This window comes from Orycteropus afer, unplaced genomic scaffold (assembly GCF_000298275.1).
Source record: "Orycteropus afer afer isolate SDZICR_OR568_19922 unplaced genomic scaffold, OryAfe1.0 scaffold00023, whole genome shotgun sequence".
Lineage (NCBI taxonomy): Eukaryota > Metazoa > Chordata > Mammalia > Tubulidentata > Orycteropodidae > Orycteropus > Orycteropus afer.
In genome coordinates this window covers 407,279-433,221 of record NW_006921610.1, presented here as the reverse complement: position 1 = coordinate 433,221, position 25,943 = coordinate 407,279, and the positions used below count along the sequence as shown (strand labels likewise).

Below are 25,943 nucleotides of genomic sequence, written 5' to 3'. Positions count from 1 at the left end.
TGCATTTTGAGTTATGCTTGATATTCTATTTATGCCATATATTAGGGCCCTTAAATTTGTCCCTAGATTTTCCTTGAGGAACTGTATAGATTTAGGTTTCACATTTAAGTCTTTGATCCATCTGAAGTTTTTTTTTACCAGTCCATGGTGTATTCAATTTTCATTGCTGACACGATAATTTAAATTCATCATTTCTTCTTCAGTCTTCCTTATTCATTCTCCAGCTTTTGAATGCATATGAGACAATTGAAAATGCCATGGATTCAATCAAGTACACCCTAGTCTTCAAAGTGACACCTTTGATCTTTAACACTTTAAAAAGACCTTTTGTAGCAGATTTTCCCAGTGCAATACATCATTTGATTCATTGACAGCTGCTTCCATGGACACACACATGTACTCCTGTACTCCCACTCAGACCTTTATAACATTCACATCCATATCTACCTATGTAACCATTCACAAATTTTTGAATGTTATTCTTATTGTTGTTATCTGCCTCTTCATCCTCAGCCAAGATTATTCTCAAATCCAGGGTGGTTGGTCTGCAATTTTCCACCTTACACAAATATGAAGGCTTTGTGGTGTGGGTATGGGGTTGGAGGCAGGAAAAAATGCAGAGGAATTTTATAGTGATTTACTTCCACCAACTCCAGGAAGTTTTCTGGTTTGGGGGAGATGATTACAAACATGTTTCATCAATGCAGTTAAGAGCAAAAGAGAAAGAAGGAAACCAAAGACTCAGAAGAAACTAATTGACAAGAGTAGTAGTCTACATGAAGTATGCCCTCTTCTACCCTGAGATGAGAACTAGATGATGCCTAGCTTCCACTACCAACCATTCTAATTATGGCCACAATAAATGGATTCTGAAAGAATGAGAGAAAAATGTGGAGCAGAACTCAAATTCTTAAAAACTCTGGAATTAAGAGACTGGTTGAGACTAGAAGACTTCCTGAGACTATCACCCTGAATACTATTTAAACCTTGAACCCAAACTACTTCTTAAGGTCACCTTTTAGCTAAATAACAGATCATCTCATAAAATAAAGAATATCATCTGTGAGTACCGGGCTCCTTTTGAAAAAATCACCCCTGTGGGACAAAATGGTCAAAAATTACTCTAAAGCAAATACAAGAAGGTAAAGGGGTAGTGAAAGTAGCTTCCTGGAAAAAAATCAATCAAAATGGTATTAATTAGAATGTTTACACATTGTGAAAAATGTTACCAAAGTCATTGAACAATTTGTGTAAAAATTGTTAAATGGTAACATAATTTGCTTTGTAAACATCCATCAAAATACAATAAAATATTATTTTTAAACAACTGGGATTTGTTCCAGGGTTGTAGTATATCTATAGATCACTTTGGGTAGTACTGACATTTTCATAATGCTATGTTTTCGTATCCATGAGCATTGTATGTTTGTCTTTTGGTTTCTGGCAGTAATGTTTTGTAGTTTTCCTTTTATAAATATTTTACATCCCTGGTTAGATTTATTCTTAGGTATTTTGTCCTTTTGGAGGTTATTATAAGTGGTACTGTTTTCTGAATTTCCTTTTCTGAGTTCTCCTTTTAGTGTAGAGGAATCCAACTTATTTTTGAATGCCAATCATTTACCCTGACATTTTGCTGAACCTTTATATTAGCTCCAGTAAACTTCTTGTGGAATTTCTGGGATTTTCTGTGTATAAGATCATGCCATCTGTGAATAGGGATAGTTTTATTTCTTCCTTACCTATTTGTATGCCCTTTATTCCCTTTCTTTCCTTATTGCTCTGGATAGTACTTCCAGTAAAATACTGAATAAGAGTGGTCATAATGGGCATAATTGTTTTATTTCCATTTTCAAGGGGAATGCTTTCAATCTCTTTCAATTGAGAATAATGTTGGTTGTTGGTTTTGCATATAAACCCTGAATTACGATGAGGAATTTCCCTTCTATTTTTACTTTGCTGAGGATTTTTATAAGGAAAAGGTATTAGAATTTATCAAATGTTTTTTCTGCATTGATTGAAATGATCATGTGATTAATTTCCTATTTTTCTTTTTAATATGGTAAATTACTTTGATTGATTTTCTGATGTTGAACCACCCTTGAATCCCACCTGATCATGATGTATTTATTTTATATTTTATTTTATATTTTATATATTTTATTTTATTGTCTAGAATATTGTTGAAATTATAAATATTTAACTATTGTAATTTTTTAGTAATATTTCAGACAAATGAGCAGGGATGTTATTGCTTCATACAATATTTCAAAATGTTTTCTTCCCTATGATTGGGGATAATACTCTTCAGTATAAATGCCAGCATTCTCCAAGAGGTGTTCTTTTTTGTTTTGTTTTGTTTTCCAGTTAGAAATGAATTACATTTTCCTCTTGAACAATATCTTTTCTGATGTCAATCTGATAATAAGGGTAATCATCAACAATAGTTGAATGCATTTTAACTATAGCATTATGATGCTTTGATTATATCCCATCATAAGAAAACAATATTGTGAATGGATTTAGGTATCAATTGTTTTGAGTCTATAATGGACAACACAAGGAAGCATGTTTTAGCAGGTACCATGAAAGGAAAGCAGAAAACAGTGTGCTAAAAATACATTATTTTCACTACTATACTAAAGGAAGGAGCTCTGGTAGCATAGTGCCTAAGGCATTTGACTGCTAACCAGAAGGCTGGAAGTTCAAACTCACCAGCCACTCCTTGGAAGGAAGGTTGGGCAATGCATTCTGTAGTAATACTGCCTTGGAAACCCAAGGAGGGGTCGCTATGAGTTGGGTCTGACTCGGCGGCATGCAACAACAGCAACAACATACTAAAGGAATGACAATCAGTTGAAAGTGTACTTGGCACGATTGTGCAATCCTTCTATATGAAGTGAGAGTAGACAGCTGATGGTAGTGCCTTGTCAACATGGCCAAAGAGTTATTTGCAACTGTAAAATTAAGTCACATTTGCACAAGGCAGACCATGTTGACAGTGCTACACATAGCTCAGCTCATAATGTGTATAATGGTATGCTTTTTCTCATACTCCACATAATTATAAGGCAACGTGGTCTATATCCAATTTTCAGATGAAATCAAGGTGCGAATTATTTCATTTACTTTGAGTTAATTCTGAGAAGTTAGATGATCACTAAAGAATTATTTGCAATATAACTAAGCTGAATTTTTAACTAACTAGACCTCTAATAATAATATGAAAATAGGTACCTATTGTTGAACCTTTATTACTTAACAGGTAATATAATGTTGTTGTTGTTGTTATTTGCCATCGAGTCGGCCCCGACTCATAGCGACCCCTCCTTGGGTTTCCGAGGCAGTATCACTACTGAAGTAGGATTGCCATGTCCATTAAAAAAGTTACATTATTTACCCTCATAATAACCTTATAATTTGGTGTCATTTGTTATTCCTATCCATATTTTGTAACAACCAAGGTTCAGATAATTTTTTTAAAAATATTCCCAAGGTTTTAGGAATGGTGAATGATTGAAATAGAAACTTGATTTTATATTCAAAACCTATGTTCTTTTCCTGAATACTACCCTGTCTCTCCTAAATAGGTTTTCCAGCAATTTGATTATGAATTACCTGTCAGATTTTCTTCCTGCCATAGACTCTTACAATCTCCACTTACATTTATTTTTTGACATCCAACATTTAGTTCTCCTGATTATTATTAAACATCTGTTTTACTTTCTTTTGTTCTACTGAGAACTTGGAAAATAAAGTATTACATTTGAAGTCTGTTGTTCAATTTCTTACTGAAGCTTTATTTTCTAACAAATACAATTGAGCTTGTCTTTGTTTTTATTATTTACTTTTTTTTTTTTTTTTGAAGAAAGTTTGACCTAACTTGAACAGTAATGGAAAACTGAGAACACCATGTAAGAACAAGTGCTTGTAAGTAATAGAGTATAATATTGGGTTGAATGCATTCTAGAAACTTCTACATCTCTCTAAAAATATAAGTAGAATATGTTAAGCTTTAAAGGGAGGGATTTCATCTGCTTGAAAACCACAGTTTCTGGAAGCTGTTTAATAGCTCTGCAACCTGTATTCCAGGAGAGTCTGATGCCAGTAAATGTAGCATTATTTAACAGTGGTATACATACTATCTATGTTTTTTAGAAAGTTTCAGAAAGTTTATAGCTTAAATTGGGTTCAGCTCAGTGCAACATACTGGAGAGAATGAAGAATTATTATATTTTGGAAGATGGATGAAATTTTGAAAGTATTTTAAGGAACAAACATCTATCTACAGACCTTGTTCAATAATCCTGAGTTTTGGGGTTTCTGAGGCAGTATTTCTATGGAAGTAGATTGCCTAGTTTTCCTTCTGAGGAGTGGCTGATGGGTTTGAACTGCCAGCCTTCTGGTTAGTTGTCAAATGCCTTAAGCACTATGCCACCAGAGCCTCCTACTATGTAGAAAATTACTTTGTGATGTAGCACATGCCACACATGCTAGGTGATTAGTCAAAGTTCAAAGTCATTTATCAGAAACAACTGTCAATTTAAAGAAAAAATAGGTAAAGAGAATAGTTTTAAGGGAAATATTTATTTGACTCAATTTTTCAGGATTTTTTTTTTTTTTTGAGGGTATAAATGAAACTTGTAGTCAAACAGTTCTTATTTAGGTAGGGCTGACAGTGAAGCCTGTGCTTTATCCTTTATGCAAACGCTCTCCAGGGTTGGCATGGCTTGATGCTTTTGTATCTCAAAGATGAGATTTTAAAGTGAGTATTGACTAACTATATTTTCAATGTTAAACTCTCTCATTCCCTCTTTCTGCTACACAACACAACCTGCAAGAGAGACAACATAACATAGTGATGAAGAGCATGGAATCCTAAGACTAGTTACTTGGATTCATTCCAGCTTCTCCACCTCCTGTCCATGGGAACTTACTATTGTGTAGCCTCTCTGGGACTCAATTTCCATCTCTAGGAAATGTGGAGAGGGCTAATAGTACCTTGCTCAATAAGTTATTTTGAGGACTAAATATACTATCCAGAAAGTGCTCAGAAAGATACTTGACAAATAATAAGCTCAATACTGATATGAATTATTATAATTATATATAGCTGAATTGAAGATTTACTTTTGTTTAGTGCAGAAAACAAAAACAAACAAACAAAAAACACTCCAAACCCAACCCACTGCCATTGAGTCTTAAACACAGGTATGTTTACAAGAAAATGGCCTTTTTTTTTTTTTTCTCTTCCTCCCTCCCTTTCTTCTCTCTCTTTTCCTTTCCTCTTTCTTCTCACCTCTCCATTTCTCTCTTCCTCCTTTTCTCTCTCTCGAAGCAACTTCTGTGTTGGGTAAGGCCTAGAAACAGGCTCCTCCTGTGCCAAAAGTATTGATTGTGTGATACTTTCTGTATTAGAACATATGGGAAGTCACCTTGCCCTGTGGTTATTTTTATTTAACCACATCGTGCTCACCTCATATAGGCTACATTTGCTCGGTCTCTGACCATGAGAAATAATAAAGAATGACTGGGATAGGGGAATACTGAAAGTTTAAGTAAGGTTCTGTCAGATAACTACTTACTTTGCCATTTTCTTTTAAAGAGCTTTCACACCTGTTGCTTAAATGAATATTCAATTCACTCAAAAAGATCAAGTAAAATACTTCATGTAAAGGCAGAATCCGTAAAAAGAAATTTGAAAAAATAAAGAGATCAGATCATACTGCCTCTAAGCTCTTGTTAAATTGCTCAGCTGCTAAGCAAAAGGTCTCTGGTTCAAACTTACCAGCCTCTCTGTAGAAGAAAGATAAACCAGTCTGCTTCCATAAAGATTCACAGCCTTGCAAACCCTATGAGGCAGTTCTGCCTCTTCCATAAGGTCACTATAAGTCAGAATAGACTTGCAATGGGTTTATTTATTTTTTTATTTACCCTTCTAAATGGACATGCTGGCACTGGAATAAATTAAACAATAATATATACACTTTTTCATCTGTGAATCTATGCACAAAATAAATCTTTTTTCTCAAAATGTTTTTCATCTAAGGATTTAAAAGTCCCAGCTATTTCCAGTAGCAGCATCTGTTGCTTTGCCAGTTTCCACAGAGATGAGCTCGTGTTGATTTCACCACATTTGTTCAAGTCTGGAATCTGGTTAAAACATGCAAACAGCCTCACTGCCAGTTAACAGGAGTAATTGTATAGTATCTTTTGAATAATTATATCCACTTGCATATATTTTAACTCAAATGACATCGACAATTATGAATCTAAACCTGGATTTTTCTAAAATAATTTGCATTCAAGTTAGAAATACTGTAAAATAATGCATTCTAGAAGGGAAAATTCTATGATACATGCCTGGTCTTAGAAAATATAATTATATCTTCCTTAAAGCTTCTCAGTAAAAATCTGTATTTTATTTTTTTCAACACCTTTTTGGACTAACTTTTGCAAAAACAAGTAATCTTTCAATTACATGGACTGTAGCACATTGACTAAACTGCAAATTGACCGTCATAGACATTTTACTGTTATGTAACTTGTAAAGCTTTCATATTAATTGTCTGTATATTGATTATAATTTAATAGTCTTGTGAAGTGGAACAAGATTTTAAAACTAATTATGTGAATTGAAAATGTTTGATATTTGTATACCTTAACACAATATAATCAAAATGTAAAAGGAACAGTAAAAGAAAAAAGGTTACAGTGCTGGCAAATAGCCTCTGTACAATGCACAGACTATTATACTTGATTTTAGCCATTTGACTTTCTGCATGTCTTTATGATATACCGCACATTTCCACAGTCAATCTCCAGTTCTTGAGGATAAGTAGGCAGAAAATATAAAAAAAATAACAGTTGAGAAGATGAGTAATTTATCTTTTTGTATAACTTTACATATTTGCAATATTTCATTGGGAGCTCTGGTGGCATAGTGCCTAAGGCATTTGACTACTAACCAGAAGGCTGGCAGTTCAAACCCACTGGCCACTCCTTGGAAGGAAGATTGGGCAATCTACTTCCATAGTGATTCTGCCTCAGAAACCCAAGCAAGACTTGACTGCACATAACAACAACAACAAGTGTTTCATTGCCTGATAATTTTGAAGAGAGAATTGCTATCTAATATCCTGTCATGTTTAAAATTATTTTTCTGTACTATTAATATGAGATACACTACTAATATGTCAAAATTTCCCACCAATACTAAGGCAGTGTCATGAATTTTCAGAAAATATAAATGATCATTATAGAGCGATAATAATTGAACTCATTTTTGAGCTTCATTAAATACTAAACACTGTTCTGTGCACTTTAAGTTATCTCAAACTCACAACAGTTCTGTAACAGATGGTGTTGCTATATTTATCTTACAGAAGAGGAAACTGAGGCCTTGATAGCTTTGTTGCAAACTATTTAGGAGTGCAATTGGCTCGTACATTCATCTACTTTTCAATTTTATATGGTACCCTCAAATAGCAGTTTATGTGGAAGAAAGTAATTTTATACAGTTGAATATGTTTACCTTCCTTTTCAGGCAAAATCATCCACTGGCATTGCAGTAACAATATTTATAAATATTGGTATATGAACAAACATTTGAAATACCTTTTCTGTTTGTCACGAGACAGCACTTGAAGCACATTATTATTCTGTGGTTTGTTTCCTGCAAGGGAAATTTTCACTTTAAGATCCCCCCTATTTGTTCCTCCATTGAAGCTTCCCGAATTCTTTCCATGGCTTCTGATAACTCCATACCAGTATCAAGGTAGTCAATAAGAATCAGCAGTATGGCATGCTGTAATGGTAAATAGTGCAGATAGAATTTCAATTTTTAATTTCATATTCCCTTTCAATATAAAAGAGACACCAAATAAAATGATTTAAGGTAGTGATAACAACCAAATTTTGTTTCAGTATTTACTATGTTGTTGTTAGAAATAATCAAACAAATTATTCTCTGAATTTAATTCAATTCTTAATATATAATGCACTTAAATTGATCAAAGAACAAACTTACAAAACTGTGTTGCCTTTCAAAGCACTGAGTTAAAATGAGTATGTGCCCTTAGATAATTCTCTTGTTTTTTTAGGTGCAATATAGTTGATTCTGACTCATTGTTAATGTGGTTGTTAGGTGTCATCAAATTGGCTCTGACTTATAGTGAACCTACGTACAACAGAAGGAATCACCGCCCAGTCCTGTGCCATCCTCACAATTCTTGTTATGCTTGAGCCCATTGTTGCAGCCACTGTGTCAACTCATCGTGTTAAGGCTCTTCCCCTTTTTTTTACTGACCATCTATTTCACCAAACATGATATCCTTCTCTGGGCTCCAGTCCCTTTTGACAACACGACCAAAGTGAGTTCTGACTCATCGCGACTGTATACAACAGAATGAAACACTGGCCAATCCTGTACCATCCTCAGTATCACTGCTGTGATAGAGCCATTGTTGCAGCAACTCTGTCAATCTGTCTCATTGAGGTCTTCCTCTTTTTCACTGAACCTCTTACTTTACCAAGCATGATGTCATTCTCCAGGGACCGGTACCTCCTGACAAGATGACCAAAATATGACAGGTAGTCTTGCAATTCTCACTTCTAAGGAGCATTCCATCTGTACTTCTTCCAAGAAAGATTTGTTCATCCTTCTGTCAATCCATTATATATCTAATATTCTTCACCAACACAGTAATTCTAAGATATCAATTCTTCTTTGAACTTTCTTGTTCATTGTCCACCTTTCACATACATATGAGATGCCTGAAAATACCATCGCTTGGGTCAGGTACACCTTTGTCCTCAAAGTGGCATCTTTACTTTTTAATACTTTAAGGAAGTTTTTGTGGTACACTTGCCTAATGTAGTGCATCATTTGATTTCTCTAGAGTGCTGTTTCCATGTGCATTGATTGTGGATCCAAGTAAAGGAAGTCTTTGACAACTTTAGTCTGTTCTCCATTTATCATGATGTTGCTTATTGTTCCAGTTGTGAGGATTTTTCTTTTCTTTATGTTCAGGATAATCCATTCTGAAGGTCGTAGTCTTTGACTTTCATCAATAAGTGCTTCAAGTCCCCCTTCACTCTTAGCAAGAAAGGTGATGTCATCTGCAGATGTTGATGAGTCTTCCTCCAATTTTGATGCTATGTTCTTCTTCATCTAGTCTAGCTTCCCATATTATTTACTAAGCATACAGATTAATTAAGCATGCTGAACAGATTCAAACCTGATGCACATCTTTTCTGATACCAAACCACAGATAATTCTGAACACTGTTGATTTTGTAATGGAGTTTTTTTGTTACTCTTATTATTATTAAAATAGGATTGTAATGGAAGTGATATCACTTAATAGTAAATATATATTTATGACCTTTTTAAATAAATTTAAATTAATATCTTGTACTGGAAAAATAAAGAGTAATTCATGAGATGGTTGTTTTTGTAGAAGAAATATTTCAACTGGATATTTCCCATTTAGTCTAGATAATTTTTCTTTTTATCATATTTAAATTTATCAAAATAAAATCAAGTAAATGTATCAGGAAAAATGTTTTTTATTAAATGGTGACCTGATATTTTTCTTATGAAATATTTAGTTAAAGGCTGAAAAGGTACTGGAAAATACACAATGCTGCTGTGTACATATATATAAAATGGATTATTTTGTAATCATTTCATTATCTTAATATAAAAATATCTGGCAAGGATGCTATTCCTGGCATAATAATGATTATGTAAACTGATATTTGTTCATGTCAGATTTGTACCATGGGAGAGTCAAATGGATAGATTGTTCAGAAATGGATTCCTAACTACAATAAAAGAGGCATCATGGCAAAGGGGGGGGGGGAAGAGAACAGAAATTAGAATGATACATCCTTTCTCTACAGCATACTAAATTGTGCCTAAGGAGGAGTACTAGATTTCTTATCTTTAAACTGGGCATAAGAATACCTTTTTAACAAGAAGATGGTGAGAATTAGAAATAGTATATATGGAGCACCTGATACAGTGCTTCACATAATGGACATTTATTTTCCATGTAAGTTTATTTAAAAATTGTCTGGAATTAGACTGTATGTAAGTGATAATAATTGATTCCTTGGTGATACATAATTGATGATAATTATAATGCAATATTTGGGATGTAATATGATTAATTTATCTTCAATTTTGTTTTTTTTAATTAAGCATTTTGTCCTAATTCTCTGTAAGTATTGTATGTTTGATTGCTAGTCAAGGGGAGGGGGAGGAAAGGGCAGAATTTTCATTTCTCCAAATTATTTCTGTAATAAAAACAATAAAAATTTCTTATTATATGACAGTTGCAGAAGAATTTTAACCATTGAAGAAATACTGTCATTGCTTGTTTAAACTATACTTAATTATTGAGTGGGTCAATTTTTCAATTCCTTAATTATTTAACATTTCAGTAGCCTCTAACAGAATTCTGATAAAAAAAAAAGGAGAGGAAAGAAGTCAGTTTTGCTACTTACAAAAAATTGCATCCTTGACCAATATAAGACTTAAACTTCACACACACCCCCTATAAAATAGTACTTCTTGTGTACTTCTCTGTGTCTTCCTTTTCCTTAGTGTTATTGTATTGGTCGCTCACTTTGGTATATGTGGTTCTACTCTTCACACAATGAATGTTCTGAGGTTGACTGGTTTTGTAGTAACTCAGTCTAAATACATGATTTTTGAAGAGAATAAAATTGCATAAATTAGAATAGATGAAGCAAATTATATATAAGCAATATAATATATAAGTAGAAACATCTAATGTCAGCTATCCATCATTAATTTCAGAGATTCTAAAGCAGCGATGGACATTGAGATACCACATGACCCAGATTACTAATTTTAGCATATGTTGTTGTTGTTGTTGTATGCCGTCCAGTCGGCCCCGACTCATAGCGACCCCTCCTTGGGTTTCCGAGGCAGTATCACTACGGAAGTAGGATTGCCCAACCTTCCTTCCGAGGAGTGGCTGGTGGGTTTGAACCGCCAGCCTTCTGGTTAGCAGTCAAGAGCTTTAGCCACTGTGCTACCAGGGCATAGTGGCTAAGACACTTTCATAGTGGCTAAGACACTTGCCTGCTAACCAGAAGGCTGGCGGTTCAAACCCACCAGCCACTCCTCGGAAGGAAGGTTGGGCAATCCTACTTCCGTAGTGATACTGCCTCGGAAACCCAAGGAGGGGTCGCTATGAGTCGGGGCGACTCGACGGCACATAACAATTTTAGCATATACATGCCTAAAATATTAGCAAATGTTGATTTTGGCCTTAGAGATCGAAAATATGGAACCACCAAAACAGCTTCTTATCATTCAGCAAAGGAATATTTTTAACTTTTATTCATTTAGCAGGGTCTTGGGATAATTATAAAGAGCTCTGGTGGTGTAATGTCTAAGACATTTGATCGCTAACCAGAATGTTGGTAGTTCAAACGTACCAGCCGCTCCATGTAATTAAGATGGGAAAATCTACTTCCTTAAAGATTTACTGCCTTGAAAACCCATGTTGGAATTCACTCAATGGTAGTGGGTTTGTTTGGTTTGTATTTGGGATGACTAAATTCAGCCCTCCCACCTTCCACCACCAACTTTCACTGTTAAATATACAATGAAGTGTTCTTTATTTATGTAAATGGTAAATGTGAGTTGGAGTTGACTGAGGGTAACTGGTAAGACATAGATATTATATGACATATTTTACATTTTTTTTCCTTATTTCATTCTCACAGCAATCCTGTGAGCCCAGTCTTATTTTCTATGTTTTACAGAAAAGAAAAGTGATGTTTAGTTAAGTATTTTTTCTTACATGTACATAGTAGTTAAGTTTGGACTGAGTCATACATTGCATTTTGGATGCTTCTTTGGTCATGGGAAATAATTGCATGACTTCTCCATTTGTTTCCTTATAGATAGAAGTATGTTATGAGATTATTCTTGTCCATTTTTACTTTTGGTTTTATGTAGAATAAGTGTTAATTATGTTTTGAAATATAACCCTTCAAGAACAAAGAGTAATTGTGTCCTGTGTTTTTCATTGGGAAAAACTGTATGTTATCATAGCTATTAACTTATATCAAAATTTTTAACATTCTGTCATTCAGTCTACTCAGGTAAACAATCTAAAGCTTAGATAGCAATGCAAAATGAATTTCTCCCCTCAAACATGTGCTTTCACTATGCGTAATTTATCAAGAACTTTCTTTTTGCTCATAGGGATGACTTGTCAAGCTCGAACATCATACACTGAAGATGAAGTTCTATGGGGTCATCGTTTTTTTCCTGTAATTTCCTTAGAGGAAGGATTCTTTAAAGTTGATTACTCCCAATTCCATGCAACATTTGAAGTCCCTACCCCACCATACAGTGTGAAAGAACAGGAAGAAATGCTTCTCATGTCATCCCCTTTAATAGCACCAGCCATAACTAACAGCAAAGAAAGACATAATTCTGTGGAATGCTTAGATGCATTAGATGACATTAGCACAAAGCTTCCATCTAAGCTGCAGAAAATTACTGGAAGAGAAGACTTTCCAAAAAAACTCTTGAGAATGAGTTCTACAACTTCAGAAAAAGCCTACAGCTTGGGAGATTTGCCCATGAAACTTCAAAGAATAAGTTCAGTTCCTGGAAACTCAGAAGAAAAACTGGTATCTAAAACCACCAAGATGTTATCTGATCCCATGAGCCAGTCTGTGGCTGATTTGCCACCAAAGCTTCAAAAAATGGCTGGAGGAGCAGCTAGGATGGAAGGAAATCTTCCAGCCAAATTAAGAAAAATGAACTCTGATCGATTCACATAACAAAACACCCCCTTAGGCATTATTTAATGTTTGATTTAGTAATAGTCCAATATTTGGCTGATGAGGTAATCCTCCCTAAAGAATATGAAAGGGACATTCCCCAGCACCACCCAGTTCTATATGCATATTTGAGAACCCTTCCTTCCCAATTATTACTACTGTGCAAAGAGCAAAAGTGATGAAGGGAGGACATCGTAAGGAATTTCTTACTAATGGGCATGTATTATCACATCAAGCATGCAATAATGTGCAGATTTTGCATTTAGTTTTATGGCATGATTTATATATGGCATATTTATATTGTGTATTCTGGAAAAAAAAAAATATATATATATATATATTTAAATGGGGTAGTATTCTCCCCAGCATTTCTAACATATGTATTAAGCCAAAAGTGTGGATAGCTTTCAGGGCGATAAAATTATATATATCTATATATCCAGATATCTATATCTAGATATCTGGATATATAGATATGTATACATACATACACACACACAAACACATATATCTGATAAAATTGTGATGTTTTGTTCAAAGTTGTAGTTCTTGTGCATGTTTATTAAAGTACAAAGGCTACTGGCATTAATTAAATATTAATACCAAGTATCTTAGCCTTAAATTATTTGTCATTTTAGAATCTAATTTAATGTTTTCAGCTGTTTAAGGTACTGGGAGGTTTTCACTTGTATTTTATATGAAGGAATCTCAAAAATTTGTACTATTTATGGCCCTGCAAGAATATATAATAATTATATATTTAACTTGTAAATTTTAGAGGGTAGCTGTACACAGTATATCATTGAAATTTGTTATAATTTTTGGAAGTTGCTAGTCCTAGGAGGAAATAAACATTGATTAATATGATATTTGATCATTTCCTGAGCTAATTAAAACCTAGATATCTGTTCTGTATACAATCTAATACCAAAGTGAATTTTGAACAAATGCTGAATAATGATAATAGTCAGTAGCCAAGTTATATTGAATATAACAGAATCTGCATAGAAGTACACAACTAAGGGTCCCTGTGTCAAACTGAGCTGTTTGGAAATATTTTAAATGATTTTTATGGATATTTTTGTCATATTAAACATCAATAATTTATCCTTAAGAGTGGTGAGAATACATTGAAAACAGATGATAAATATTCATGCCTAAAATGTGTATGTCTAATTGAGTCTCCTTTTTTAAGCTGTTCTTTTGTTGATGACATTTGTTGTAACAGTGTTGATTTGTTTCCTTGCCTGGAGAACCTATTCCATGCCTGCCACTCAAAGTTCAGAAAGAATGTGTTGTACAGTGATGAAAGAATTTAATATTAGATGCATTGGAAATATCTACACATATGGTTTTTTTTTTTTTTTTTTTTGGTAAACACTGGTTTTATTGATAACTTAGATTCTTGTTTTACCCCAGTAAATTTAGCAGTCTTTTTTAACCCCATAGTCTGATATTCATTGCTTACTAGCAAGAATCATAACTACTGATCAGCAGAACACCTATAAAATAATGATTTAAAATGCAGAGATTTTTATTAAAATTTAGAAGAGCCCCCAGAATATCATAAGTTTTTCTATAAATCTTTGTGCATAGCAATAAAAGTCTTCCCAGAATTAATTACTTCTCACTGATGTGTAATCCTTAATGGCTGATTAAGGCTCACATTATTTCCCATTTTATAGCAGTCCTGTGATGATTTTCTTATTGGCAAATTATTACATCAATAGTTCTGTTATTGACTAGAATAATACCTTCTGTCTACCTCTATATCAAACAAATTCTGTAGGTGCATACATATACTGGGGCATTGTTACTGGCAAAATGATCAAACTTAAGCATCCACCCACTGTGAAGAGAACAAGTTGCCCTACTCCTTTGGCCTCTCCAACTTTCTTATTTTCTAGATGTAGGGAATGAAATACTGGAAGGGTGGTGGCATTGACAGAATACATTAGCAGTGGAAGAAACCACAAAGATCATTTAGTCCAACCACTATTTACTCCAAAACTAAATAGAGTCATAATTTAATTTAGAGGGTCATTTTTAATTTGCTTTTGATATCAGGGAGAATATGGAACAACAAAATAAAACAACTTTCCAAATGCATTCATTCATTCAACACAATTTACCACCTCGGAAACCCAAGGAGGGGTCTCTATGAGTTGGATCCGACTCCACGGCAGTGAGTTTGGTTTGGTTTATATCTTAAAAACAAACCCACTGCCATCAAGACTATTTGAACATAGCACCCCCCATTGGGTTACTGAGGTGGTAAATCTTTATGGAAGTAGATTGCCCAATCTTTCTTCCAAGGAGTGGCTGGTGGAAACCCACCAGCCTTCTGGTTAGCAGTCAAATGCCTTAGGCACTATGCCACCAGAGCTACCAGAGCTAGGTGTGCTTTATTTTCTAGGGATCTGGGAGTAATTAAAACAGTAAAGGTCATCATGTCACCTTCAATCCAGTAAAAGAGCTGGGGGGAAGGCATTGAAGGCATCAACTTAAGTCAAGTAGGATAATAAAAAAAAATAAGATAATTTCAGATAGTCAAAATATCAATTAAGAGAATGAAAATAGGTTAACAGAATGGAACAAGACCGGGGGAACTGAGAAGTAATTATTTTAGATGTGATGACTTAGCCGGGCGGAGGTGATATTTTAATAGAATGATAAGAATGAATGATAAGAAATGAATGATAAGAAAGAAATGGGTATTGTCAAAATTAATTTATCTGAGTCATTTCTCTTCCTCTATCTTTTCTAGATATGTGTGGGAAAGGTGTATTTCTGATTGTAATTACAGTTTGACCCATATTGCTAGGTTTATGACAGATTTTCATGAAGAGTTTGAGTTCTGGTTTGCAGCCAGTGTCCCAGTGTTATAATGAATAGCTGTCCCTTTCACTCTCAAAATATCCTGGTTTGGATGATATATTATATGGTCACCCTACTTTTTTGTTGAAACTAAAAATTATGAAGTATATTTGGACAAAAATAAAGAATTGTGTTTTCTTCTCCTTCTTGCCGATTTTTTTTTTTTCTTTTCTTTTTAAACTCAGATCATTCCAAGCAAAATTATCTGAATTTCATATATCTTATCTTGGAGGATTTCTTATCAAATTGATCTCGTGTAATATTTATTCAGTCTGTACATGATGTTTTCTCAGTAGTGAAATGCTATGCATTATATTGATTGAATAAAAATAAACTCTTATTTCCATTTCAGAAAGTTGTGAGAACTTAAATTGAAGAGAATCAAAATCAACTTAAGCCAAGATAATTTACTATCCACTGATACAGTGGTATTGGAAAGGAAAATACAGTGTGAACACTGAACTGAACAGTTCTGCTTAACAACTGGAAACTTGTTCCTTTTTGTAGAGCTTTCATGGTATAGCTTCTATCATGGTAAAATGCTCCATTCTATTTATCAAGATGATGTAAGTAAAGAAAACAAAATTACTATGATAATGCTTACTTCAGTTTGAATATTCATCCTTCTCAGCAATATGTGAAAACATAGTTGTAAATATGTACCAAATAAAAAATAAGGCTATTTTACCATTAACTTATCTGAAAAAATTATTTATATGTTCTTTTGGTTTTAAATGGTTCTTATATGGTTTTAAATACTGCAAAAAGCTTTTCAGTTGTCTCATTGCTTAAATTATTCTAAAGGTCTTAGAGAGACATTTTATATGGTCAGGGTGGGGTCGTATGCATTATTTCTATTTGGGGAAAATTTAGGACTTGGGCAAGCTAGTTCACATTCTGTTTGTATTCTAACAATTTCTTTCACCCTATACTAGGAGCTCTGGTGGTGTAGTGCCTAAGGCATTTGACTGCTAGCCAGAAAGCTGGTGATTCAAACCCACCAGCCACTCCTCAGAAAAAAGATTGGGCAATCTATTTCCATAGTGATAATGCCTTGGAGGGAGCTCTAATAGCGTAGTGCCTAAGGCACTTGACTGCTAACCAGAAGGCTGGCGGTTCAAACCCACCACCCACTCCTTGGAAGGCAGATGGGGTAATCTACTTCAGTAGTGATACTGCCTCAGAAACCCAAGGAGGGGTCACTATGAGTTGGGTCCAACTCGACAGAACATAATAACAACAACAACACTGCCTCGGAAACCCAAGGAGGGGTTGCCATGAGTCAGATTGGACCCAACGGCAGTGAGTGTTTTGTTATACTAGGAAGGGGATCCGGTTTGACAACACAGCAGGTCTGTGAACTCTACTTCAACATTTAAACTTTGAATTACATTGTACCAATTCAAATTGTCATCAAACTAACTGCTTTTTCTGGCATGAAATCTGTAATTATTTAAATTTACAAAGTCATTTAGGTTACAAAAATATAAGCTCATGTATTCAATACTGCAAATTCAGTTTTATCAAAACTATATTAACTTTCAAAACATGATTGGGTTTAACTTTTACATTGTACTCGTCATCCTTCCACATCCCAACCAGCAGTTAATTATTCATATTCATTGGTTGAGTTTTTTTAATCATAACAATCTTAACTCCTGAATGATAGCGATTCAATCCATTCAAGTCACTCCCTGAAGGTTACTATATTCTTGTCTCCTTCCTGAGGAAACGTTTCAGCAATTTGGAACCAGTATTTGATAATGTAAGACATATTCCTTGGCAGAAGCTTTTTGACCATCACACCCTGTGCAGAACCAGTCTTTTCAAGAGCTACAGTAAGTAAAGAATACAAATACATAGTTTTTCTATTTTTCTTTAAATATTGAATCATCTTTGAATAAAATGTCCAATTACTTCTCCTGAAATTATTTCACAGAAGAAATGTGTTCTTATTCTTGGATCAGATGAGTTGTATAATAAGTAAAATACCCAACAGCCAGAAATGTCACAGAACTAATTCAAAAAGCAAAATTCCTACAGCTTCTGTTGTATCAGGGCCTGAAGAAGGTCAGTATTGTGCTGCTTTGTGCCATCTAATTGATTGTGACTCACAGCAACCCTATCGGACAGAGAAGAATTGCTGCCTAGGGTTTCCTAGACTATAATATTTTGTGGAGCAGATCACCAGGTCTCTTCTCCTGTTAGGTGATTGGTGGGTTCAGACCAACAGCCCAGCAATTAACCATTGCACCATTGGGGGTCCTCAGCATCATTTAGTTCCCCCCCTTTTTTTTTTTAATCCTAAATTTTGAATTTATTTACCTTCAAAGTTACCTTGAAATCATGGGTGTCTCAGAAAATAATGGCCTCATATGATCAATCCAGTGCTACAGAACACAAATATGGCAGACCTCATATCATCATATTTAAGAATGACAGCAATAACTCGTTTATCCTTTTCCAGCTCTGCTCTTACCAATTACTTGCATAGTAATTTGCATTTTTACACTTGAAGAAACTGATTCTCAAAGAAGCTGTTCAATGGGCTTTTAAATTAAAATGAATTTGCAAATATAAGGAGTAGTGTCTTGTCCTCTGAGAGTATAAAGTCTATGGAGAATCCTTTTTTAGCAACCACATATCCTGAAAAATTTGCATGCATGAGCATAGATATTCAATAATGTTCAGTGATTTCAAACCTGCAGGATACCTTGTGAAAATGTGTTTGTATTTTCCCTGTTGTGATTTGGTGGAAGATGATAACAGTGTAAGGTGCAGATATGGTCAGGTTTGTGTGTTGGTTAAAGAAAAATGAAAGTAAGTAGAAGAGAGAAGGAAAAAATACAACATAATATAAAGGAAGAGGGAAATTTTATGTGGAAGACAGAAAAATTCATGGACAAAAAAGGTAACAGAAAAGCTAAACTGAAAATATAGGTCTCCAATATATATCTGTAAAAGTGAATTAGAAAATATTACAAATAAGCAGAAATCTGTCTCATACCTTGGGACCACATATATATATTAATATATTTACTATATATTACTGTACATGCTGTATAATATTTCATGTATTTTAAAGAAATAAATTGTAGTAGATATAACTAAATTAGCCACTTCTTCACATCCAAACTTTCCTTTCCCTTTCATGAGGAATTATCACCATCTGGAAATTTATAAGCATACACACTCATACATACAAATGTGTATGTACACATATATTTATGTAAACAAATACATAATAATCTAATGATTTTTCAGGTTTTTTTCTGAATTCTCTTGAATTTTATGTTTTCTTTTCCCCTTTCTTTGCAATCTATTTCTATTATTTTAAACCAAAACCAAACTTAGTGCCATGGAGTCGATTTTGACTCACAGTGACCCCTCCTTGGGTTTCTGAGGCAGCATATGTATGGAAGTAGATTGTCCAATCTTCCTTCTGAGGAGTGGCTGGTGGGTTTGAACCACCAGACTTCTGGTCAGCAGTCAAATGCCTTAGTTGCACATATGTGATCTAATTAAAGTTAAATAATATAACCCCCTCCTTCTGAAAAACACAAGGATCTTAGAACATGTGGAGTTCAAGAACATCTCAAATTTTGTGCCATTTTTTAAATAATATTAGACTTTCTTGCGATAGCTCCAAAAAATATTTATTTTTAAGTCAATGTACTTTATGATAACCTATGTATTTATTGTTTGCTTTAGTTCACCATAGCTACTTGCTTTCATCCTTCTTTTTCTTTTCTTCTTAAGTATATGTTTCAGTGTTTTGTTTTTTTTTTTTTTTTTTGTAACACCTATGAGGAGAAAATGTTCTCAGTTCTTAATTATCTCTGAAAGTATCTTTTTGTTCAAAATAATTTCTGGACTTGTTAATGAAATGTCTACATAGGTCTAATCATTATATTTGAAGGGGAGAATATTTGTACATTCTCTTTGACTGATATTTTTCAACTTAGCTATTATTTCTATAGTCAGAAGACAGGTGTACAAAAATAACTTAGATATTCAACTCTGTAACCGCAAGATGCATTGACTTTGGGTTTCAGCATCTCCCAGGATATTTTTTCCTGTCTTTAGCCCCATGCACAGCCAACCATCCTTGTCACACTGCCCTAGGCCTATAAGTGAAGGTTTAGTAGTTTTCTCAATGAGAAGTAAAACTTTCCGTGGCCCTGAAGTTATGCAGGGCTTCAGTTCTACTTTTCTGTTGCACAAAAATCTCAGATGGCTATCTACAGATATAATGTAATTTCAATCCAGATTCCATCATATTTCATTAAAGAGAGGAAAAAACTAATCACCAACTTTATATAGAAAGGAAAGAGATGCCAGATAAGTAAAGCACTGCTAAAGAAGAAGAAAAAAGTGTGAGGCTTCACATTTCCCTATCTCAAAAACTACTAGTTTGTTGAGGTAGTTAAATCAGCTTGGTACTCGTATATCAATAGCTACCTAGACTAATGGAACAGAATTGAGAAATCAGAAGCAAATCCATCCCCATATGGACAGCTGATCTTTGACAAAGGGCTAACACTCATTAAATGGGAAGAGATAGTTTCTTTAATAAAAGGTGCTGGAAAAACTTGTTATCAATTTGCAGAAAAATTAAATAGGACCTATGTTTCACACTATATAAAAAGACAAACTCAAGTTGGGTCAAAGTCCTGAACATAAAACCTAAATCATAAAGGCTATAAATAAAAATAGGGACAGATTAGATGTCATAATTCAGGGTATAAATACACTATTGATTATAATTCAGAATGCACAAACATCAGAAGACAAAAGAGATGACTGGGACCTCCTAAAATGAGACACTTATGTGCATCAAAATTTTTTAACAAAAGAGTAAAAAGAGTGGCCACAGAGTATGAAAAGAATTTGTTAATAACATATTGGACAAGGGGTTGATCTCTATAAAATTTATAGAAAATTTCAATGACTCAACAACAAAATAACAAATAATCTAATTAAAAAATGGGCAGAGCACATGAACAGACACTTTACCAAAGAACACATTCAGAGAGCTAACAAATGCATTAAGAAACACTTGCAATCATTAGCCATTAAAGAGATTCAAATCAAAACAACAATGAGATACCATCTTACTCCAGCACTAACAGCTAATAGCAAAGTTAAAAATAAAAAATACAGAAAACACCAGATGCTGGTAAGGGTGTAGAAAGACTAGAACACTCATACACTGCTGGTGGGAGTGTAAAATTGTGCAACCACTGTGGAAAACATTACAGCATTCCTTAAAAGGTTGAAAATAGAAATGCATGATCAAGCAATCCCACTATTAGATATGTATATTGGAGAAATAACAGCCATGACCTGAAATGATATATGCACACCCATATTCATCACAGCACTATTTACAGTACCAAGAAGACTGAAACAACCTAAATGACCATCAATGGAGGAATAGATCAAAAAACTATGGAATACTACTCAATGTTAAAGAACAACGATGAATCTGAGAAACATGTCACAACATGGATCAACTTATGAGATTATTATACTGAGGAAAGTTATTCAATCATAAAAGGACAAATATTGTATGAGACTATTATTGCAGAAAAGTTAAGAAAAGCATTTCACAAATAAATAAACCCTGATGGTTACCATGGATAGGTGGAAAAGGAGCGTGTCTTGGTTCTTTAGTGCTGGTATAACAGAAATGTAACAAACAAATGGATTGCTTTAAGAAACAGGAACTTATTCTCTTACAGTTTAGGAGGCAAGAAGTCCAAAACAGAGTGCTGCCTCTAGGGGCTAGGTGAAGGCCCCTTCACCTTACGCTTCAGTTCTGCCTCTTATTCCAGGCCCACTGGAGCTGGAGGCTTCTTTTTCACTCATGCACCCCAGGTCAGCAGGTAAAATAGCACCATCCCAAGACTGGCAGGCAACATGGCAGACCACTGTTTCAAGTCCAAGAATAATCCCAAGATTAGCTGGCAACACAGAAGGCCCCTTGGCATGATTTGGTCAAATGCAGAATCCAGATGTGCCAAAAAGCTAGAGACTTTTCTTAAAGAGTCTCCTTATATGTTGAAAGCAGGCCACACCCCTAGGCACCACCCTTTCCACTGAGTCACATCTTACAGCAAATTCCACCAAAAAGGTGATTATAATCTCATCATGAACAGTAATTACAACCAGCTGCCAAGCTAGTCAGAACCACTCCCAGCCAAGTTGACACACAAACTTAACTACCACAGAGGGTAAGCTACTACAGAGGGGAGATATATACTAACTTGGATGAAGGTAAAAAAAAAAAAAAAAAAAAATCTGAGGCTGTATCTCTCCCATTGGGAGTATTAAAATCTCAATGCCCCAAATTAAGAACCATATCCAAGTCCAGTGCCCCTGAGATGTGAAATATAATACATGTATATGCATATATCCATTGCTTTTCTGTCAGTTTGACTTGCTGTGATGGCTTGCATGTTGCTTTGAGGCTAGAGGCAATGCCACCAGTGTTTCAAACACCAGCAGGGTCATCCATGGTGGACAGATTTCTGTGGAGCTTTTACACTAAGGCTGGAAAGAAGGGTAAGACCATCCACTTCTGGAAAAAAAAAAAAAATTGGTCTGTGAAAACCTTGTGAATAGCAGTGAAACATTGCCTGATGTATTAAGGAAAATTTTATAAATAGCTCTGAAACATTGTCGGATATAGTGCCGGAATATGAAACCCTCAGGTTGGAAGGCACTCAAAATACAATTGGGGAAGTGCTGCCTCCCCAAACTAGAGTTGATGTTAATAATATGGATGGAGTAAAGCCTTTGGAACAATCATTTGCTGACATGGCACAACTCAGCATGGGAAGAAACAACTGCAAACATCCATTAATAATTGGAACATGGGATGTGCAAAGTATGGATCTAGGAAAATTGGAAGGAGTCAAAAATGAAATGAAACACATAAAGATCAACATCCTAAACATTATTGACCTGAAATAGACTAGTATTGGCCATTTTGAATCAGACAATCATATGTTCTACTAAGCTGGGAATGACAGATTGAAGAGGAATGGAGTAGCATTCATCATCACAAAGAGTATTTCAAGATCTATCCTAAAGTACAAAGCTGTCAATGATAGGATAACATCCATATGCTTATGAGAAAAACCAGTTAATACTACTATTATTCAAATTTACACACCAGCCACTAATGACAAAGATGAAGAAATTAAAGGTTTTTACCAATATCTGTGTCTGAAATTGATCAAACATGCAATCTAGATGTTTTAATGATTACTGGTGATTGGAATGTGAGAGTTAGAAACAAAGAAAAATCATTGGTAGTTGGAAAGTATGGCCTTGATGATATAAAAGATGCCAGAGTTCTCATGAGAAAAAAATTTTGCAAGACCAATGACTTATTCATTGCAAATACCATTTTTCAACAACATAAATGGTGTCTTTAAACATGGGCCTTACCAGATGGAATACTCAAGAATCAAATCGACTACATCTGTAGAAAAAGGCGATGGAGAAGCTTAATATCTTCAATCAAAACAAGACCAGGAGCTGACTATGGAACAAACCATAAATTACTCATATGCAAGTAAAAGTTGAAGCTGAAGAAAATTAAAACAAATCAATGAGAACTATAATATGGCCTTGATTATATCCCACCTGAGTTTAGGGATCATCTTAAGAATAGATTTGATTCATTGAACACCAATGACCGAAAACCAGATGAATTGTGGGATGACATCAAGATCATCATACAGGAAGAAAGCAATGGTCATTGAAAATACAGGAAAGGAAGAAAAGATCAAAATGGATGTCAGAAGACACTTTGAAACTTGCTCTTGAATTGAGGGTAGCTAAAGCAAATGGAAGATATGACAAGAAAAAGAACTGAACAGAAGATTTGAAAGGACATCTCAAGAAGGCAAAATAAAGTATATAGAGAAATGTATGAAGACCCAGAACTAAAAATCCAAAAGGGAAGAATGCACTCAGAGTTTGTCAAGCTGAAAGAATTGAAGAAAAATTCAAGCCTTGATTTGCAATATTGGATTCTATGGGCAAAATACTGAATGATGTAGGAAGCATCAAAAGAAGATGGAAGGAATACACAAAGTCACTGTACAAATGAGAATTATTTGATGTTCAACCATTTCATGAGGTATCATATGATCAAGAACTACTGGTATTGAAAGAAGAAGTCCAAGCTGCAGTGAAGAAATTGGGAAAAAACAAAGTTCCAGGAATTGACGGAATATCCATTGAGATGTTTAAACAATTGGATGCAGCATTGGAGGTACTTGCTCATTTATGTCAAGAAATTTGGAAGACAGCAACCTGGCCAAGTGACTGGAATAGATCCATATTTGTAGCCAATCCAAAGAAAGGTGATCCCACAGAATGTGGAAATTATAGAGAAATATTATTAATATCACATACAAGTAAAACCTTGTTGAAGATAATTCAAAAATAGTTGCAGCAGTATAGTGACAGGAAACTTCCAGAACTGCAAGCTGGGTTCAGAAAAGGACGTACAATGTAGAATGTAGAATGTAGAGTGAACATCAACAATATCAATGTTGATGTTCGTTGGATCTTGGCTGAAAGTAAAAAATACCAGAATGATGTGTTGTTGTTGTTGTTGTTGTTGTTGTTGTTAGGTGCCATCGAGTCATCTTCAACTCATAGCGACCCTATGCACAGCAGAATGAAACACTGCCCAGTCCCGTGCCAGCTGCTCAATCCCTGCTATACCTGAACTCATCTCTGCAGCCACTGAGTCAATCCAGCTCACTGAGGGCCTTCCCCTCTTTTGCCAATCCTCCACCTTACCAAGCATGACATCCTTCTCCAGGGAATGGTCCCTTCTTATAACATGACCAAAGTAGGTGAAATGAAGTTTGGTCATTCTCACTTCCAAGGAGCATTCTGGCTGCACTTCTTCCAGGACAGATTTGTTAGTTCTTTTAGCAGTCCATGGTACTTTCTGCATTCTTCACCAGCACCACAACTCAAAAGCATCAATTCTTCTTTGATCTTCCTTATTCACTGTCTACCTCTCACATGCATATGAGACAATTGAAAATATCATGGATGCGTCAGACACATCCTAGTCCCCAAGGAGACATCTTTGCTCTTCAGCACTTGACAGAGGTCTTTTGCAACCAACTTGCCCTCTGCTATGCATTGTCTGATGTCCTGAATGCTGCTTCCATTGGCGTTGATTGTAGAACCAAGCAATGTGAAGTTTTTGACAACCTCAATCTTTTCTCCATTTATCATGATGCTGCTTATAGGTTCAGTTGTGAGGATTTTTGTTTTCTTTATATTGAGATGTAATCCATACTACAGACTGTATTCTTCAATCTTCATCAGTAAGTGCTTCATGTCATCCTCACTTTCAGCAAGCAAAGTTGTGTCATCAGTGTATCACAGGTTGTTAATGATTCTTCCTCCAATCTTGGTGCCACATTCTTCTTCATATATTCCAGATTCCCAGATTATTTGCTCAGCATATAGATTTAATAAGAATGGTGAAAGGACACAACCCTGACACACTCCTTTCTTGACTTTAAACCATGGAGTGTACCCTTGTTCCATTCCAACGACAGCCTCCTGGTCTATGTACAGGCTCCTCATGAGTACAATTAAGTGTTCTGGAATTCCCATTCTTCTCAGTGTTATTGACAATTTATTATGATTCACAAAATCAAATGCTTTTGTATAGTCAATAGCACAAGTAAACATCTTTCTGGAATTCTTTGTTTTGAGCCAAGATCCATCTGACATCAGCAATGATATCCCTTGTTCCATGTCCTGTTCTGAATCTGGCTTGCACCTCTGGAACTTCTCTGTCAATATTCTGCTGCAACCATTTTTGAATCATTTTCAGTAAGATTTTACTTGTGTGCAATACTAATGATATTGTTCGATAACTTCCACATTCTGTGGGATCATCTTTCTTTGAAATGGGTACAAAAATGGGTCTTTTCCAGTCAGTTGGCCAGGTAGTTGTCTTCCAAATCTCTTGGCATAACAGTGAGTGCCTCCAGTGAGGCATCTATTAGTTGAAACATCTCAATGGGTATTCTGTCAGTTCCTGGAGCCTTGTTATTCAGCAATTGCTTCAGTGCAGCTTGTACTTCTTCCTTCAATACCATTGGTTCTTGATCATATGCCACCTCCTGAAATGGATGAAGATCTACCAGTTCTTTTTGGTATAGTGACTCTGTGTATTTC

The 25,943-nt window shown here is 34.9% G+C and overlaps 1 protein-coding gene across 1 annotated transcript in view; it reads left to right on the top strand.

The window, feature by feature from the left end:
• KCNJ3 (potassium inwardly rectifying channel subfamily J member 3) overlaps positions 1-12,833 on the top strand; it is a 210,881-nt gene extending 198,048 nt beyond the window's left edge. The window contains exon 3 of the mRNA XM_007934919.2: positions 12,247-12,833. Within this exon, the coding sequence (XP_007933110.1) occupies positions 12,247-12,833 (587 nt within the window). The remainder of the gene's footprint in view (positions 1-12,246) is intronic.
• The last annotated feature ends 13,110 nt before the right edge of the window (positions 12,834-25,943 follow it).